Here is a 17,561-nt window from a genome sequence, read left to right as displayed (position 1 = left end):
TTTATTTTCACAGTCATTTCTCATGGACTCTTAAAAAAGAAAAGCACATTCAATGTTATTTCTCAGGATATGGTGATTGTGAAGAGTAGTAAACACACTTATTAGCCAAGAAGTCCCAGAGGAATACTACATTGCTTCATAAATTTGCTTTTATATTTTGCCACGTGATATTTATATCTTGTGCTATTAATCATTCTTAACTTTAACAATACACCACTATTTGCAGATTATGCCACTTTACAGTGCTTTCCCAAACCTTCATATTCCAGAATCTCATAAATAAAATTATTCAAGTTTTGTTGTAATTATGAAGAATGCTTCAAGATGAATAAAATGCAACCAAGTTAAGCACTTCTTAGCCACACATAGCCTTAGAAATACTAAGTTACATTTAGAATGGGCTCACGATTTCACCTAAACATTACTTAGTGATGGGTTCTTGTAGTCCTATGCTGGAATTCAAATCCAATGTGTGCCGTTAGATGAGCCATGGCTTGTTTGTTCAAAAGAACCCTTTGCACAGAGCTCCCACACTTACAACCTAATGTGCATTATCTATACACTCAAGAATCAATGTGTAAAAATCATGCAAGTCAGCTTCATCCATTACCCTTTCAGATATTCTAAAAAAGGTGAAGGTAAAGGACCCCTGACAGTTAAGTCTAGTCGCAAACGACTCTGGGGTTGGGGCGCTCATTTTGCTTTACTGGCAGAGGGAGCTGACGTTTGTCCACAGACAGTTTTTCCGGGTAATGTAGCCAGCATGACTAAGTCGCTTCTGGCGAAACCAGAGCAGCGCACAGAAACGCCGTTTACCTTCCCGCCTGTTTATCTACTTGCACTTTGACGTGCTTCCGAACTGCTAGGTTGGCAGGAACTGGGATGGAGAAACGGGAGCTCACCCCGTCGCGGGGATTCGAACCGCCAACCTTTTGATCGGCAAGCCCAAGTCTTAGTGGTTTAGACCACAGCACCAGCTGTGTCCCATTCAGATATACTGCAAGCATCAAATTGGAACACCAGTAAAATAAGGATCCCATTTTCAATCAGTCGCTTTCCTATTGCCATTGTGTGCTTTAGGACATAAGGTGCACATAAAGCGGTACAATGACAACAGATTTCGATGCCCACACATTAAAAAAATTAATCTCTATAACTGGACCTAATTAATTCGTTCCGCAAGTCTCTTCGTCTTGCGGTTTTTTCGTCTTGCGATGCACGGTTTCCCATAGGAATGCATTGAAAATCAATTAATGCGTTCCTAGGGAAACCGCCTTCAGACCAGGTCCGGGGACAGTCTGTCCCCGGACCTCTTCTGAAGGCTGGGGGGGGGGTACAAGGGCTTTTCTTCCCACCCCCAGCATTTTAAAAAACCCTGGGACAGCGGAGGACTTCTCCGCTGTCTGGGGCGATCTTAAAATGCTGGCGGGCGGCATTTTAAAATCGCCCCGGACAGCGGAGGACTTCTCCGCTGTCCGGGGCGATTTAAAAGCCCCTGGGAAGGCAGGCAGGGGGGACAAAGACTTTCGCCCCCTGCCCGCCTTCAGAAGGTGTTCCCGCCCCCCGCCCCGCAACAGCGTTCCGAAGTGGGGCGGCTGGGGCAGGTGTCCCCGCCCCCCCTCCCCGCTTCGGAACAGCGTTCCGAAGTGGGGCGGCTGGGGCAGGTGTCCCCGCCCCCCTCCCCGCTTTGGAACAGCGTTCCGAAGTGGGGCGGCTGGGGCAGGTGTCCCCGCCCCCCCTCCCCGCTTCGGAACAGCGTTCCGAAGTGGGGCGGCTGGGGCAGGTGTTCCCGCCCCCCCCTTCGGAACAGCGTTTTAAAATGCTGGGGGTCGGGAGCGAAGCGCTGCCGACCCCCAGCATTTTAAAATCTTCCCGGGACACGGGGAGATTTTAAAATGCTGGGGCTCGGCAGCGCTTCGCTCCCGACCCCCAGCATTTTAAAACCTCCCCGGGACACGGGGAGATTTTAAAATGCTGGGGGTCGGCAGCAAACGCTTCGCTCCCAACCCCCAGCATTTTAAAATCTCCCCGGGACAGAGACTTCTCTGCTGTCCCTTGGAGATTTTAAAATGCTGGGGGTCGGCAGCGAACGCTTCGCTCCCGCCCGCCAGCATTTTAAGATCGCCCGGGGCAGGCGGGGGGAAGGCAGGCGGGGGGGAGCAAAGACTTTTGCCCCCCGCCGGCCTTCAGAAGAGGTCCTCTTCTGAAGGCCGGCTGTGGGCGAAAGTCTTTGCTCCCGACCGCCAGCATTTCCCTATGGGCTTTCGTCTTGCGATGCAAGCCCATAGGGAAATTCGTCTTGCGAAGCGCCTCCAAAACAGAAAACCCTTTCGTCTTGCGGGTTTTCCGTCTTGCGAGGCATTCGTCTTGCGGGGTACCACTGTAGTTTGTTTGCAATTGGGAGCAAGGGAAAACATAACTATTAAGAATTCATTCTCTTTGCTTGACTGCTCCCCAGAAGAACAGTCTTATATACAGTGCAATCCCAGACTACAACATCACACAAGATTTTCAAACATTAATGTTCATGGCAGTTTACAGCCACATGGTAGTTTATCACCCATTAGTCTGAACAAACTGTGATAGCTGTTGATGATGTATCAATTCCTCTTCCCGCTAATGATTTATTACATGCTACCTTTACAGATGGGGACACGGGTGGCGCTGTGGGTTAAACCACAGAGCCTAGGACTTGCCGATCAGAAGGTTGGTGGTTTGAATCCCCGTGACGGGGTGAGCTCCCATTGCTCGGTCCCTGCTCCTGCCAACCTAGCAGTTCAAAAGCACATCAAAGTGCAAGTAGATAAATAGGTACTGCTGTGGCGGGAAGGTAAATGGCGTTTCCATGCCAGAAGCGTCTTAGTCATGCTGGCTACATGACCCGGAAGCTGTACGCCGGTTCCCTCTGCCAATAAAGCGAGATGAGCGCTGCAACCCCAGAGTCGGTCACGACTGGACCTAATGGTCAGGGGCCCCTTTACCAAATGCAAGAGAAGGTACCCATGCTGAAAGATGGCAGCAGGAACACAAGAAGCCCTACCAATGTTGCTGGAGCACATGCCTTGGAAGCAGAGCATAAACCCTTTCAATAAGGACTCATTTTCTCCAGGGAAGCAGAAATGAACAGATACTAATGGTCAGGGGTCGCTTTACCTTTACCGATTAGTAGGCAAAGAAAGAAAGATGCCATGAAGACATTTTCAACTTTAAATTATACTAGTATTCTATAAATCTATATTGCATGGTTCAATAAACCCACATACATTCTTGCAATAGGGAAGCGAGCACCTATGCTTCCATGTAAAATCCTGATTTCCTTCCCAGTCTCCAAGAAGTAAGATTCTTTCACTCTGGCAAGCTGTGCTTCCGTAAAAAAACGCAGCAACTGTCAACAAAAATCAGGCAGGAACAGAGGAACTACACCTCTTTTCTTCTCTATATTGAAGTATAGAAAATTTAAAAATATAATGAAGAGGGAAGGTTCGGACCTGATCCCTGCATCAAGTCTTGATTGGGCCCAGTGCTAGCCAATGAAAGCTGCAAGACTGGCTTGGGATCCATCAGTTCTGGGCTATCTCAGCCCTACCCCTTGGAACACCCTATTTGTGGCTTTCTGCTGGGAGGGGGTTCTCTGACTGGCTCAGCATGAAGAGTAGGGCAGCGGGACACCTGTGCTCAATTCAAACCCCCAGTATTATATATTTTGAAACACTTGGGGAAAGGGCCTTATTAGGGCTCTGCATATATGCTGCTACACTACAAGCACTGAGTTCACTACAAGATCTCACTAGCTAGTTCGAATGATTTCTAACTAGAAATGGACCTTCAGTACCCAGCATACCCATTTTCCCCGTTGCTGAGAATAGCAAAACAGAATTAAGCAAATCTAATCTAAATTTAAAAACCCATCATTGTGGGGTGGGAGAGGGCGGAATTAAAAGACTAGTTCATAATTAAGACTAATATGAGTTTGAGAAATTACTAAATTCACATGCTTCCAGATTAAACAGGTAAATAGGGATTTTAGCAAAAGAGCAACTTTCATTCGGGGGCATTTAAAACCAGTATTAGTATGATGAAATGACTGCGTATTTTTGGACCATTATATGATGGTATCACTACTGTATTACACTTGGTTTAGATATTGACCTACCTTTAAAATAATATCACAGTGCCATCTGTTGGCAAAACTGAGAGTTGGTAAATTGGCATGGATAAAAATCTTACTATAGTCAAGAATGGGTAAGTTGCCAATGTTAAAAACCACTTAGTGCCTTATATTCATCACTTTCCTGTATGCATGTTCGCAATATAATTTTCTGGCAATTAGGGATTGATAAGACTGAGCAGCTTTTATTTCTTAAAGTTTTACTGTACACCTAATGCTGTACTACAGACAAACACACACTATAGGTTTTACATACAATTTAAAAAATGCTAGCTATTAAATCTGCCCAGATTTGCATATAAAAATAGTTAAATGCAAGCGGAAAGCTTATTTTGATCATGCGGTGACTGTTTCTGACTAACAGATGTGCTGTGTGAGGAAAAGCAACTAACTCCTAATCTGTTGTCACTTCCTCATGCCTGGGAGCAGAATGAACCAGAGCTAGAACTAGGGTAATCTGGATGTGCCCAAGGATACTCAATTGGGAGCTTTGATCTTAGCAAAGGCCCAAAAGGGCTTTGCAAGATTATTCTCTCAGACTGCTCCCCCTGCTCCTTGCAGGTTGTGCATTCCTACAGCTCTGAGCGTCTTGCTGGGTTCAATATCACCTAGGGTTAGTCCAGTCCTAACCTTACACTTTTAGAGGACTGGGAGCATATCAGAGTAGCATGCTGCAGTGAAACAAGAAGGCTATTGCCATCCTGCCCTGCTTGTGGGCTTCCCATAGTGATCCGGTTGGCTACTCCGGGAAACAGTATGTTGGCCCAGAAAGCCTTTGGGTTAGCTCCAGCAGGTCTTCTTAAAAAGTTAACAAAACAGCACCAATCTATTTTATCCTTCCATTCACAGTTCTGTGGATCAAAGCCATAAGAAAGTCTTATAGCAAGTGCCATCTTAGGATGTGAACTTCCTCATGTGATAGGATAAATATATCTTAAGATGGCACTAGCAGCCAATGGTTTTTTACGAAATATACTTGGAACTTTGTGACATACATGCACTTTCTCCATTACTACAGCTTTATCCTTGCAAAAACATAGATACGTTGAGATATATTGACTAGTTGAAGGGCACCAAGTAAGATTCATGGATGAGCAGAGATTTAAACATAGGTCTTTCTGGCCCGTCACTGACTTAAACAGAATGCTACTTTGTACAAACTAGGTTTGATTTTGTTAGAACAGCATGTGTTTGTTTCAGACAGTAAAACCAACCAAGTTCTTTATATGACCAATCCAACCATTTTCCATGGGATGCAAGTGAACTCCTTATAGGCTTGCAAAATATTTGGTACTGTACAAGAAAAAAAAATCATTTCACCAAAACACTAACAATTTACCTGTAAAACTTTCATTTAAGTCATCATGTTTCTTCAAAGGATAGTTGATCATCACTTTAGGGACTTGTACAGCAGCATTCACAATACTGGTATGAGCTTTTCCAATCACAATTGGAGCAGGGGAATTTGCATATCCTGTAGTAAAGTGACCCTGGACTTTTCTTATTGGCGTTTTTAGCATGGAAACATTGTTCTGAAAACAAAATATACAATTAAACCTTTGAGTCTGATCACTGAGGCTCAGAGTGCATGTAAGTCCTGGTGCTCGCAGCTCAATTACCATTTACTTCAAAGTTGGATACAATTCTGAATGTCAAGTCCAGCATGCACAATAAATCCAAGCAAAAAAAAGCAGACAGAGCTTTCATCCATTTTTCCTTCTTGAAACATTTTGCTGCTTGGCAGCAGCAGAAACTACAAACATAGAGCTCACATCTGGCCAGTCACATCTTGCCTCCCCAACAACATACTAAAAATTCTCAGTGCATTGTTGCACTGTTGCTTAGGGTGGCTTTTGCCAATTCTAAGTCATTTCCATCCTTTTACTTAAGTAGTACTGAGAAAAGACTGCAAGAATAGCATGGGAAATCCAATTTTGCATATCTTATTTGATAAAGTCCATTTATGTATGTATTTAATATAGAGGTGTTTGATAATAAGAGAATAATAGTACAGAATGGTATTCAAACTGCTTAACATCCTGTAAGGCTACAAGAGTATTACACCCATATTACAGATTAGATGCTTGACAGAGTATGGCTGATCCAATGATTTCGTGGCTGAACTAAAGTTTGAACTGAACCTTCCTGGTTCATTACATGCTGTTAACTAACTACATTACATTAAGCAGCATGAATTCTAAAGGACTTAATTGTAATTGTAGTAGTTTGAATATAGAAAACTCTCTTTATTCCTAAAGTAATCAAATAGTAATTCATAGTTTGAATTATTATAATACAAGAGGAAAGCTGTGTGAAAGGCACTTGAAAACTTTTCACTTGTGGCTACATTTCCTCTCCACATATGTATCTTCTGGCTCTTTCTCTCATTGCAAAAAGCTAATATTACGTTGGAAATGCTTTAGAAGTGTCTACCCATTTACTTTCAGGATACTGGGTACTTGGTAATTGTTTGACAACAAACAGTAAGATGTAGTCCTGTTTCTCAAGCGGAGATCTGCTTTGCATGTGCGCAGACAATGTTGGCTAGAAGCCATTGTTCTTACAGATCATTCAGCCTGTTTTACTTAACCTACAAGCTTTTAAGTAGCAAACACAGCTCTTAAAACATTATTTCTTTTTGCTTGTGGCCCAGTGTGTGGGCAAGCCACTTTGGTTTGTGGACAAAACATGGTCTTGCTCCATCTACCAGACATTGGCTGCCTTTCTACTTGCTCTCATCATGCACCTAGAATTCATCTCCATTCATTTTACCATATCCTCTCTCAAAAGAAAATATGATGCATACTCATTAACATTAGCAACATCAACTTATCCATAATTTTCCCAAGCCTAGTTTTAACCTACTTTACAAACTGCTGTGCTTTATATTACTCATATATACTCCAATGTGGTAATTCAGGCTGGTTTCATTATCCAAAAGGCATGCACACCAAGAGAACACATCTCCAAACTCAGAGTAGGGGGAAAGAATCTGATCTGCACATTTGCTCTGGAATTCCATGCAATTATTGGGGGGGGGGGGCAAGGTGGAGGACATTTGAAGCTGCCTTATACAAAGCAGAACTATTGGTCCATCCATCCCAGTGATGTCTATTCTGACTTGGTGGAATAGATCTCAAGTTGTCTAGAAGTGCCAGGGACTGAAACTGGTACTTCATGGATACAGACCATCTATCAAAAAGCTAAAGGCCCTTCCCATCCCTGGTTTCAAAGAATTCCAGACTCTGGCATTTAATGACTGGAAAATGGAATGCTTCAATATATTTACTAAATGCAGGGTATTAGTTTTGATCACTGCTAGAGAATTACCTTTGATGGTTTTGTTGAGTTCTTCTTGGCTGACCTCTTCTTGGCTGATCTTTTAAGACCACATTTTGCAGCACTGCTTACTTGAGATTTTGGAACACCCTGTTTCACTATATCTGCCCAAGACTTTGCAACTGGAATGATAATTGTTCAAGATTGCTAGTTATTTCTATGCTTAAAACACATTTTTAATAAAACCAACATTTTCTAGATTTGTAGATTCATTTGTTCTAATGCATTTTTAAGCCAGGGTTGTCAGCCTGATGCCCATGAAGGCTTTCATTAGTACCTCTGGACATGTGCCAATTCCAAGCTTTATTTTTTTAATTAAAAAACCCACAACTGTCTAGCCCTCCCACAAATAGGGGACAAAATGTGCATGTATCTTCTAAGCCAGTGTTTCTCAAACTTGGTCCCATCATCCCTGACCACTGGTCTTGCTAGCTAGGGATTATGGGAGTTGTGTGCCAACAACAGCTGGGGGCCCAAGTTTGAGCAATTTCTGTGAAATGAAATTGAGTGTGGTGTGACCACCTTGTATATTTGTCCTGGTACTGAGTAATGTCCCGTTACAGCATTGGTGTTATCTCCACAATCAGGATTAGTAGGACCTAAATGACTTCCCATGGTTAGCATAAGATTTGAGGGTGGCTCTCTCTCTAATTCTGTGTTAGACCATACTCCTTATTGTAGCCATTTGGTGTTAGGCCACACATCTCTCATAGTAGCTATTTTGTGATGGGCACCCTCACTCTATCAAAATTCAAACTGTGCCCACTGATCCAAAAAGGCTGGTAAACCCTGCAGTCTTTTAGAATACTATATGCTGTATCTGATTGTTTTGTGGAACATCAAAAGACACTAACAAAGCAATAATGACAAACCTATCAAGTTGGCTTTGGAAGCCCCACTTTGCCTTTTAGAGTGAATTACACCCATTACTCCACTTCTCCTACACAAAGAACTTCTTGGAGTAGCATTTTTGCTCCTCTTTGTTGAACGAGCAGCTTTGCATTCTTGAACAGTAGGTTCAGATGTCTTTACTTCAGTGAACTCTTCTTCATCTCCGTTCATCTGACTGGAAAGAGCATCCTGTTCTTCTGAAGGTGGGCTGGTAACATGAGAAACTGAAAAGCGACCTCTTCTTTGGGGTGCATCAAAAGAAAAAGTGGCTGGGGGCGAAGCAACCGGAGACCTGCGTGCTGGAGGCGAGGCAACCGGTGACCTGCGTGCTGGAGGTGAGGCAACTGGAGACCTGCGTGCTGCGGGCGAGGCAACCGGAGACCGGCGTGCTGCGGGCGAGGCAATTGAAGACCGGCGTGCTGCGGGAGAGGCAACCGAAGATTTGCGTGCTGTGGGCGAGGCAACCAAAGACTTGCGTGCTGCGGGTGAGGCAACCGGAGACCTGCGTGCTGTGGGCGAGGCAACTGGAGACCTGCGTGCTGAGGGTGAGGCAGCATTCTTAGATGAACTATTCTCATGCTGAACCCCTTCAGGGAAACTCTGTAGAGAAAGAAGAGGGATTTTTTAAAAAGTTAATACAAAGAACTTCTAATGAGATATCAAATGTGGCATAGCACATAAGCAGAACTTAAACTGAGGAGACCTGAATTTGGGAATCTAGTGTACCACTTAGGTTTACAACCGTATCATACTGCAGTGGTTGAATAGATAAAATGTTCTCTATGTTGTCCTGAGATCCTTAGAGGAAGTACAGGATAGCAATTTGAAGTATAAATATCCACTTACAGATTTCAGTAGTTGCCCAGGAACTAAGTAGTTGTAACTGGTACTTCATTCAAGTGCATCTCCTTACTATAACATCTGTACAAGCTGGTTTGTTAAGACAAATTATTTTGGACATCTACATTGGCAACCGTGCCCCTATTATCTACAGAAAAGCATGTGAAGTTAGAGCTACATACTTTGACACACAAACTGTTAAGTGCTCCTTTTCAATTAACCTTTCTTTCTTGGGTAAATAGGGATAAGAAACCTTTTGGTGTCCTGCAGGTAGCAGGACCCCCCTTTGGCACCCATGAAATACCTCAGTAAGTATCTCATCAAAAATCCACAATACATAAGAAATAGCTTGCTCTTCTTGCTCAGTTTGTTTGCACTTAGCCAGCTACACCTATGAACATGTCCACATGTCACTGGATGCCAGGATTAAAGTATAAAGAGCTTCTTCCTGGGAGAGAATGCAGTAGTGGTTGGTGCATGTGCTCATGTCTTCACTAATGGGGTGGCATGTCTGCATCATTCTATAATTATGTCTCTTTTTCCATACTTTTAGACTTAGCAGCCATTTTATAATAAAAAGCTAACCCGCGGCAGCCATTTTGTGATTAGCAAGAACAGCACTTTCTCCAAATTTAAGATGGGCTCACTGGTTCAAAGTTTGGCGACTTCTGGCCTAACTCATATCAGCTCCAGTGAGTAGAGCCAATGGTTAATGATGATGAGAGCTATAATCCACCAAAATCTGGAAGGCCAGACACATGAAGAGGCCTAGGAAGAAACCACACAGACACACATCATGTCCTAGCCCAGAGAAAAGGAACCTTTTTGGATCCACAGGCCAGTCTAGCAGGCCAAATTTTACAAGTGTGCGGGGCCATCCTCCTGCTGAAATCACAAATGATGTCAAGGGATTTGGTGCTCTGAAACCCCAAATTTAAGACTTCAAAGCACTAGCAGGCAGCAAGGCACTGTTAAAAGCGACGTGTTTTTCCACATCATTTCAATAGTTGTTTCTTTGTAAATCCAGTTGCTGAAATGAAAGGAGGGACATGACACCTGAACCAAGTAGGAACATCTTCGCTTTGCATCAGCCACTGGGTTCCTGCTTTGTGCACTGCTTCAAAGGCTCCCAACAACCAGCTGATTGTTGGGTGCTTCGGAAGGGACTTAAGCTGGTTTGGCCAACTGCCTCCCTCACTTGTGGGCCAATGGGGAAGCCTGTCAAGCCAAGATTGGCCTGCAAGCCAGAGGTTCCTCAAACCTGTCCTAGCCCTTCTCCTTAAATGAGAGCTTTCCTCCTCCTTTTTTAAAGGGCACTGTCAAGCCAAAATTAAGAACTTTTATTCAGTGAGAATGCACTGCATTCATTCAAGTAGACATCTTTTCTGCTCATTTCTTTTAAATAAGATAAAACACTTATCTTTGAGAGGCCTTCCTCAAACGAAGCACAGGACAGCACACAACATGATAAAATGAAATACAATCACTACAACTACTAAATAGAAAAACCACAATACAGAACAGTAACATCAAACTACTTGCTCCAACCCACGATGGAGTCATGTTGTCCCTTGCTGCAATTTTATTTATTTTTACTCATAATCCAACTTTTAATAAAAATGCCAGTTCTCAAGAGTTATTGTACAGCAGGTGAAAACAAGGGAGTGGGGCTAGACCCCACTCATCCCATGGTGGAAACAAGTCTTCCCTTGCTAGCATTTGTCAGGGAACAAGACCTCTGAAGCAAATGGTCAAGCAACTGGAACTTGCTCAACCCACGCTGGAAATAATATTTCCCTGCATTCAAGATCATAAACCTGTCTCAAGGACACTTCATTTACCCTGACAACTTCTGAATTAAAAATTTTTAGGCAGGGATCCAATACCTACTTACTTGTAAGCCCCATTGGAAGGAATGGATAATATCCAATTATATTGTGGCATTAGAACAAATTTACTCTCAAGGGGGCCTTCTTCCCTGCACCCCAGCTCTCATGTGTCCACCAATCCTGCTTCAAAGTCTTTGGACCCTCTGGAGATTTGGTGCGGGGGGGGGGCATACAGAGCAACAGGGGAAGGAGTTTTCTTACACAATGTTGGATTTCACCCAATGGGACTTATATCTAAGTATGCATGTACAGGATTGTTAGAAACACACACACACACACACGAAGAATGAGAAGCAGAAGACTTGATCTGGGTGCTTTTGAGGCATTTCAGTACAGAAAATTATTTACCTTGATTCGAGATTGTCTAAATTTCAAAACCGCTCGAGGCGAGTTTCCAAATGGCAAGCTCAGTCGTGCTGGAGTTGCACCTCTTTTAAGTGGTGAGTTTGGAGGTAAGCATTTATCAAACAGTTCAGGACTCAAGTGCCCACCAAAGGACACCCTCTTTCTCTTTCCAAGAGGCTGAATTAATATGTCAGGTTCTTCGTCCTTCCGCTTTTTAGGTGATTTCTTAACTTCTACAAAAGAGCAAAACATACCAAATTCAATATACCAAGTTACAAAGCTAATCAGAAGGTTGATTCATTTTAGGTAATTTATCTAAAAGAAAGACAGAAGAAAGTTATTCTGAATTCCAACATAAATATTTAGCTCCAATCACAAAGGGAGTAAAAGGTAAAAGTAAAGGACCCCTGGACAGTTAAGTCCAGTTGGCTTCAACTATGGAGTACGTCGCTCACCTCCGCTTTCATGCCGAGGGGGCCAGCATTTGTCTGCAGACAACTTTTCCAGGTCATGTGGCCAGCATGGCTAAACCACTTCTGGTGCAATGGTACACCATGACGGAAGCCAGAGAGCATGTAAATGCCATTTACCTTCCCACTGCAGTGGTACCTATTTAACTACTCGCACTTGTATGCTTTTGAACTGCTAGGTTGGCAGGAGCTGAGATAGAGCAATGGGAGCTCACCCCGTAGCACTGCTGACCTCATGATCAGCAAGAGGTTTGGTGGTTTCAGAATGTAAAGGTAGGCTATTGTTGATTTTTGTTTACTATGTTAAATAAGCAGGATTACTTGATAGCAGGGATAGACTAATTAATGAAATCTATTGGATTTGTCCAAAAACACGTAAAAATATAAGTTTTCAAATTGCCTTGATATTGAGGTATTTTGTACGTTTACCTGCAATGACGATGCTTTAGGTTATATGAAATACTTTTAAAGTGTGAAAGCTGACATGGAACTTGCTAATAAACAATAATAATAAACAAATATTATTATTGGAACCAAATGGAGAATGAGGTATCCTATTCAAACTTGTAGTTGGCTAAAATAAGGAACATCACAGAAACTGATATAATGACCAAGAAGATAGTTAAGTGATGAAAAAGATTTTTTTCTTCTGTGAATTGGTTACTACATACTGAGTGTCAGTATAATTTGAATATTATTTATTGTTAATTCATTGTTTTCTGGAGTGATAACTAAAATTTCATCTTTTATGTATTTGCACCAATTCAAGAGCACTGGAGATTTTTTTCTGTGCATACAAAAACCTGTCACAAAAGATTGCAGGTCTTTTGGACCCCCCTGATTAACTTTTAGTCTAGGGCATGGATAGGCAAACTAAGGCCCAGGGGACAGATCCGGCCCAATTGCCTTCTCAATCCAGCCCGTGGATGGTCTGGGAATCAGCATGTTTTTACATGAGTAGAATGTGTGCTTTTATTTAAAATACATCTCTGGGTTATTTGTGGGGAATAGGAATTCGTTCACCCCCCCCCCCATATAGTCCGGTCGCCCACAAGGTCTGAAGGACAGTGGACCAGCCCCCTGCTGAAAAAATTTGCTGCCCCCTGGTCTAGGGGGTTATTTCTGCTCCAGGTTTGTTTTGTCCTGACAGAAGACTTAACATACTCATAGTTAAAATCTGCAATACTGATTTCATATTTGTAATGTTCTATAGGGTTATACTGAAACTCCTTCTACTGCGCTCCAGTAGAAGATCCCTAACAGAAACTTAGGCATTTGTTTCTGTTTCTGTTTTGCTTTCTCTTTTCTTAACACTGTCAGGTCACATATTCCGAATAGTTTTTGTTAAACTCTTGGTGATACCAACAGAAGCCTATTTTTAAAACCATAGTCACTTTGAAACTCACCTACAGGTGGTACCTAACACCAAGGAAACTAGCGCTAATACACCCAGGAACCTCACCAAAATGCTGGAGAGGGTGCACCTCCACAGGCACATACTTCCACATGTGGTGGGAGTGTCCCAAAATCCAACTGTTCTGGACAACAGCCATACAAGAAATTTGTAAAATAACTAAGCAAGTAATAGACACCACCCCAGAATTGGCCCTACTAAACATCTTCCAAGACAACAATGCCCATTTACACCACAAAGAACTCATAACCCACCTGCTCTCAGCAGCCAGAAACACCATAACCAGACACTGGAGAGACCTGTCAGGAGTAAGCATGGACCAATGGTACCAAATAGTATGGGAAACAGCCCTACTAGAAAAATTAACTAATAAACTGAAACTGACACGGGGACAAACAGAAGAAGATGCCTTCACCCCGGTATGGCTCCCCTTTATCACACACACAGCCCAACAGGACAATGACAATAATCCACCAACAGCATACAAATCAATATGGCTAACCTGATCCAAAACACCCACCCACCTCACTCACACACGAAAACCAAGATCACCACAGCCAATCACAAGCAAACAATCACACCCTAGGCCAACCCCAACCTCTCTCACCACCAAAGGAACACAAGTGAACAACAAAAGCACGCTGACACCAAACTCTACATACATTAAACATAATAGAAACACCGCCACCCAATCCCACCCTTATCCATCTTCCCTCTCTCCACCCCCCTTTCTTTTTCTCTCCTTTTTTTATTTTTATTTTTATTTTTATTTTCTTCTCCCCCTAATGCCTCAACAAATGAAACGGATTTGTAAAAATGTTACATGGGGAAAAAATATATATGAGGCACTACACTTCTGTAAAACAAGAAAATCCTTAATAAAATATTTTAAAAACTCTTAAAAAAAAAAAAAAGTTACAGCTGTTCATGCCATCCAGCCTAGAAGGCTCCCTCCCTTCTGGCGCCGACCGAAGGGCAAGAGGCATGCTGATGGTTGGGGTGACCAGTGATTTCCCTACAGATATTCATAGAATCATAGAACTGTAAATGATCATGAAGAATCATCTAGTGCAACTCCCCCTGAAATGCAGGAATATGCAGCTGTCCCATCCAGAGATTAAACCTGCAACCTTGGCATTATCAGCACCACACTCTAACCAATTCATCCATATTAAGCATTAAATATCTGTTCTTTTTAAACATATGTCGTCCCTCCCCCCATCTTTTTTAAAAAAGGGAAGCTGGCTTATGCCAAGTCTGAAACTTCACCCATTCAGTAGCAGGGATGAGAGGCAGAATTTGGTTCAGGTCATATTTAAAGGCCTACAGAGGCAAGCATGAAGAAAGGCAGGACGATCATGGGTTCATCTCCAGATGTTTCACAAGAAAATACACGCTGCCCCCTGGTATCGACCCTGCTGCAGTCCGCTCCTCCCTTTCCCCCGATGGCATGTTGACGATAGAGGCTCCTTTGCCCAAGCCGGCCATTCAGTCTGCTGAAATCCAGATCCCTGTCACCTTTGAGGCGCATGCCCAAATCACTCCGTCAGGAACCAAGAAACCAGAAGAGGCTCCCAAGGTGTAATTGACGGGTGGGAGTTTACCACTCGGGTTTCGAAAACGGGCAAACCCTCCTGTATCCCTTTTTTTGTAAAGACAGAGACCTCTGCAACAGCGCCACAAATAAAGTTGTGTTTTTTTAAACCCCCCCCCAAAAAAACCAAAAAAAACCAAAACCATAGTCACTTTGAAGTAAATCATCCCCCCCCCCCCCAGTATGCCCTTAAAGAGGTCTCTTGGACCTAAATACAAGACTGATAGTCAGAAAATGAGTGTATGATGACACTTCAGTATCAAAATAGTAAGGATACTTTCTGTTAAAGTAAGATTTTAAAAACAGAACTAGTAAGAGATAAAAATTGAGAAAAATCTGTTGGGGTTATTTTTAGTGCACTGTACTTCTCTTAATCGTAGTAACCAAATTCCTTTGGTATTCATACAAGTTTTATAAATAGAATAACCAACAGACTTTGAATAAAACTACATAAAGAGAGCAAAATTACAAGTTCAAGAAAAAGTCATGACAAATTTCTGAAACAATCTCAAAATGATAGTCTTAGGCTTGTACTGCAAGTATTTACCTGACTTTCTTTTTATAATAAATGCGCTTGTCACATTCAGTTCTGAAGCAGTCTCACCCTCTGCTGGCACTGGTACATTATTTTCATGACCTGGTATATAGTGTTTATTATCAAAACTCTGGTTGTGGGCCTTCATTGTTGGTTCTTTTATTTTATCATCCTCCTCCTCCTCCTGGAGCCAGTTTCCCTCTTTTTCAGGTGGCTGGTTAGGTGTGCACATGCAACCTGTTCCAGAAGTATCTACAGGAACTTCTAATGACTCCTCTGAATTGATATGCATCTGCTCTGTAGAAAAACGCCCATTTAAAAAGTCTTCATTTTGCTTAATGCTCCTCCGGGGGCTTTTACTGTTACGACAGCGAAATGAATAGGCAATGATTCCAGAGTTTCTATCTTTTTGTGTGTTGTTCATACCAATCTCATTTGTTGCTTTCAGAGTATGCATTGGTTCTATGGCCAGCACTTCATTCTTGCCTTTTATTTTAAAAAACTTACGTGGACTAGAATAAGTTTGAAAACTCTCCTTATTAGACTTTGGTATGGACAAAATGCTTACAAATGATCTGCAAGTATCTGTTAAGTTAGCTTTGATTTCCACACCAGCTGTCTTTGTTGGCTCTTCTTCTGACTTTTCAGGGCGCCCTGCTCTATCTGCAGGTTCCAATGATACTATGGAACATGATTCATGGAAATACTTTGCACTTTGTCTACTTGCTGTTAAATCTGTATCATTACTTGCATTTTTAATTCCTTCAGTTCCATCTAGTTCATTCTCTTCTGCTTTCTTGAAATTTAACTGATTGGTGCCTTCACTTTCTTGCTTCCGTTCTGCAGCATAACCTTGAAGACCCAAAGATGATCTTTTGGATCTGTTCCTTTCAAGAGATCTTGGATTTGATATCACACTGTTTATTTCTTGACTTTTAATATAACGAGAATGTTCAAATTCATTCCAAATTACACCTTCAGTCTTCTTAGTTTGACCAGTTTCAGATATCCTGCATGGTATCTGAGATGCAGCTTCTTCCAAGGTATCATTACCATCTTTTCTGGCTAAGTGTTCTTCTTTTGACTGCAGAAATGTTTCATTGCTAACATCTTTCTCTGCTATTTTTGTATCAGGTTCGTGCTTCACTAATTCATAAAGTTCGCTCAACATACAGCTCAACATACAGCTCAGACATTCACAAATGCACTCATATGAAGCTACTTTGCAACCGATACTGAGAATAGCATGCCCATAGTGAATGGATTCTTAAAACTTATCCGTGTATGCAATAGACTCTCTCTCTCTCTCTCTCTCTCTCTCTCTCTCTCTCTCTCTCTCTCTGTGTGTGTGTGTGTACACTGACAAACATCAGCATAATCTGTAATATAAAATTAAGATTTATCTACTTGTGAACTCTAATCATAATCCAGAGCAAACAAAAAAAGTGGCTGTCTGAATATCAGTTCCCGCTTCTTCTCTTTTGCCATGCCTGGATCAGCTGACAATACAACCTGCAGTGGAACTGGCAGGAAATAGAACTGGAAGGGGTTTTCTCAGCCCACAAGGTGTATTCTCTAAAATATTTTGCTTCCTGTTACTGGAGAGATGGGTGGAGACAACCCATATCAAGGATCACATTCATCCCTACAGGAGAAACTAATTCACCAAATCTTGCTTCATCTGTTCCCTCCTACAGCAGAATCCCAGTAAATGCTTTGATTTCAACTACTACGTATCTGTTTATGTAGCTTTACATTTTCTTACCATTCAAGGCCTAACAGTGGTAAATAAGCTAAAATAACTACCAACCAGAAATCTGAGGACTTTTAGATTCTGAATTCCGACAGTGCAACAACTCCTCCTGTTCTTCCTGCAGAATATGAAGAACCTGTAAATTTGTACACAATGTATCAGATCAATGAATGTTTTATTTGTTTTAGAAGTTCACAAAATTGTGCCTATGGAAAGTATTACCGTATTTTGCGCCCCATAAGACGCTCCGGCCCATAAGACACACCTAGTTTTTTGGGGGGGAAATAAAGAAAAAAAATTTTATTTCCCCCCCCCAGGTGCGG

At 42.3% G+C, this 17,561-nt stretch overlaps 1 protein-coding gene and 1 pseudogene across 2 annotated transcripts in view; both read right to left on the bottom strand.

Moving 5' to 3' along the window:
- LOC308578231 overlaps window positions 1–17,561 on the bottom strand; it is a 1,025,155-nt pseudogene that overhangs the window by 43,834 nt on the left and 963,760 nt on the right. The gene's annotated exons all lie outside the window — the stretch shown is intronic.
- LOC308578179 (uncharacterized protein) lies at window positions 4,574–15,982 on the bottom strand (the record flags this gene model as incomplete). Its single annotated transcript, XM_081178435.1, has 6 exons — window positions 15,498–15,982; window positions 11,476–11,705; window positions 8,380–8,998; window positions 7,499–7,629; window positions 5,508–5,700; window positions 4,574–4,587 (listed from the first exon to the last, which is right to left on the bottom strand). The coding sequence occupies exons 1-6, from the start codon at window positions 15,940–15,942 to the stop codon at window positions 4,574–4,576; spliced, it is 1,632 nt and encodes a 543-aa protein (XP_081034561.1). The 5' UTR covers window positions 15,943–15,982.

The sequence above is a fragment of the Podarcis bocagei genome (genome assembly GCF_964188305.1).
Source record: "Podarcis bocagei genome assembly, chromosome: W".
Classification (NCBI taxonomy): domain Eukaryota; kingdom Metazoa; phylum Chordata; class Lepidosauria; order Squamata; family Lacertidae; genus Podarcis; species Podarcis bocagei.
Note: the sequence above shows the minus strand (reverse complement) of the source record. Positions and strands in the feature narration are given on the sequence as shown.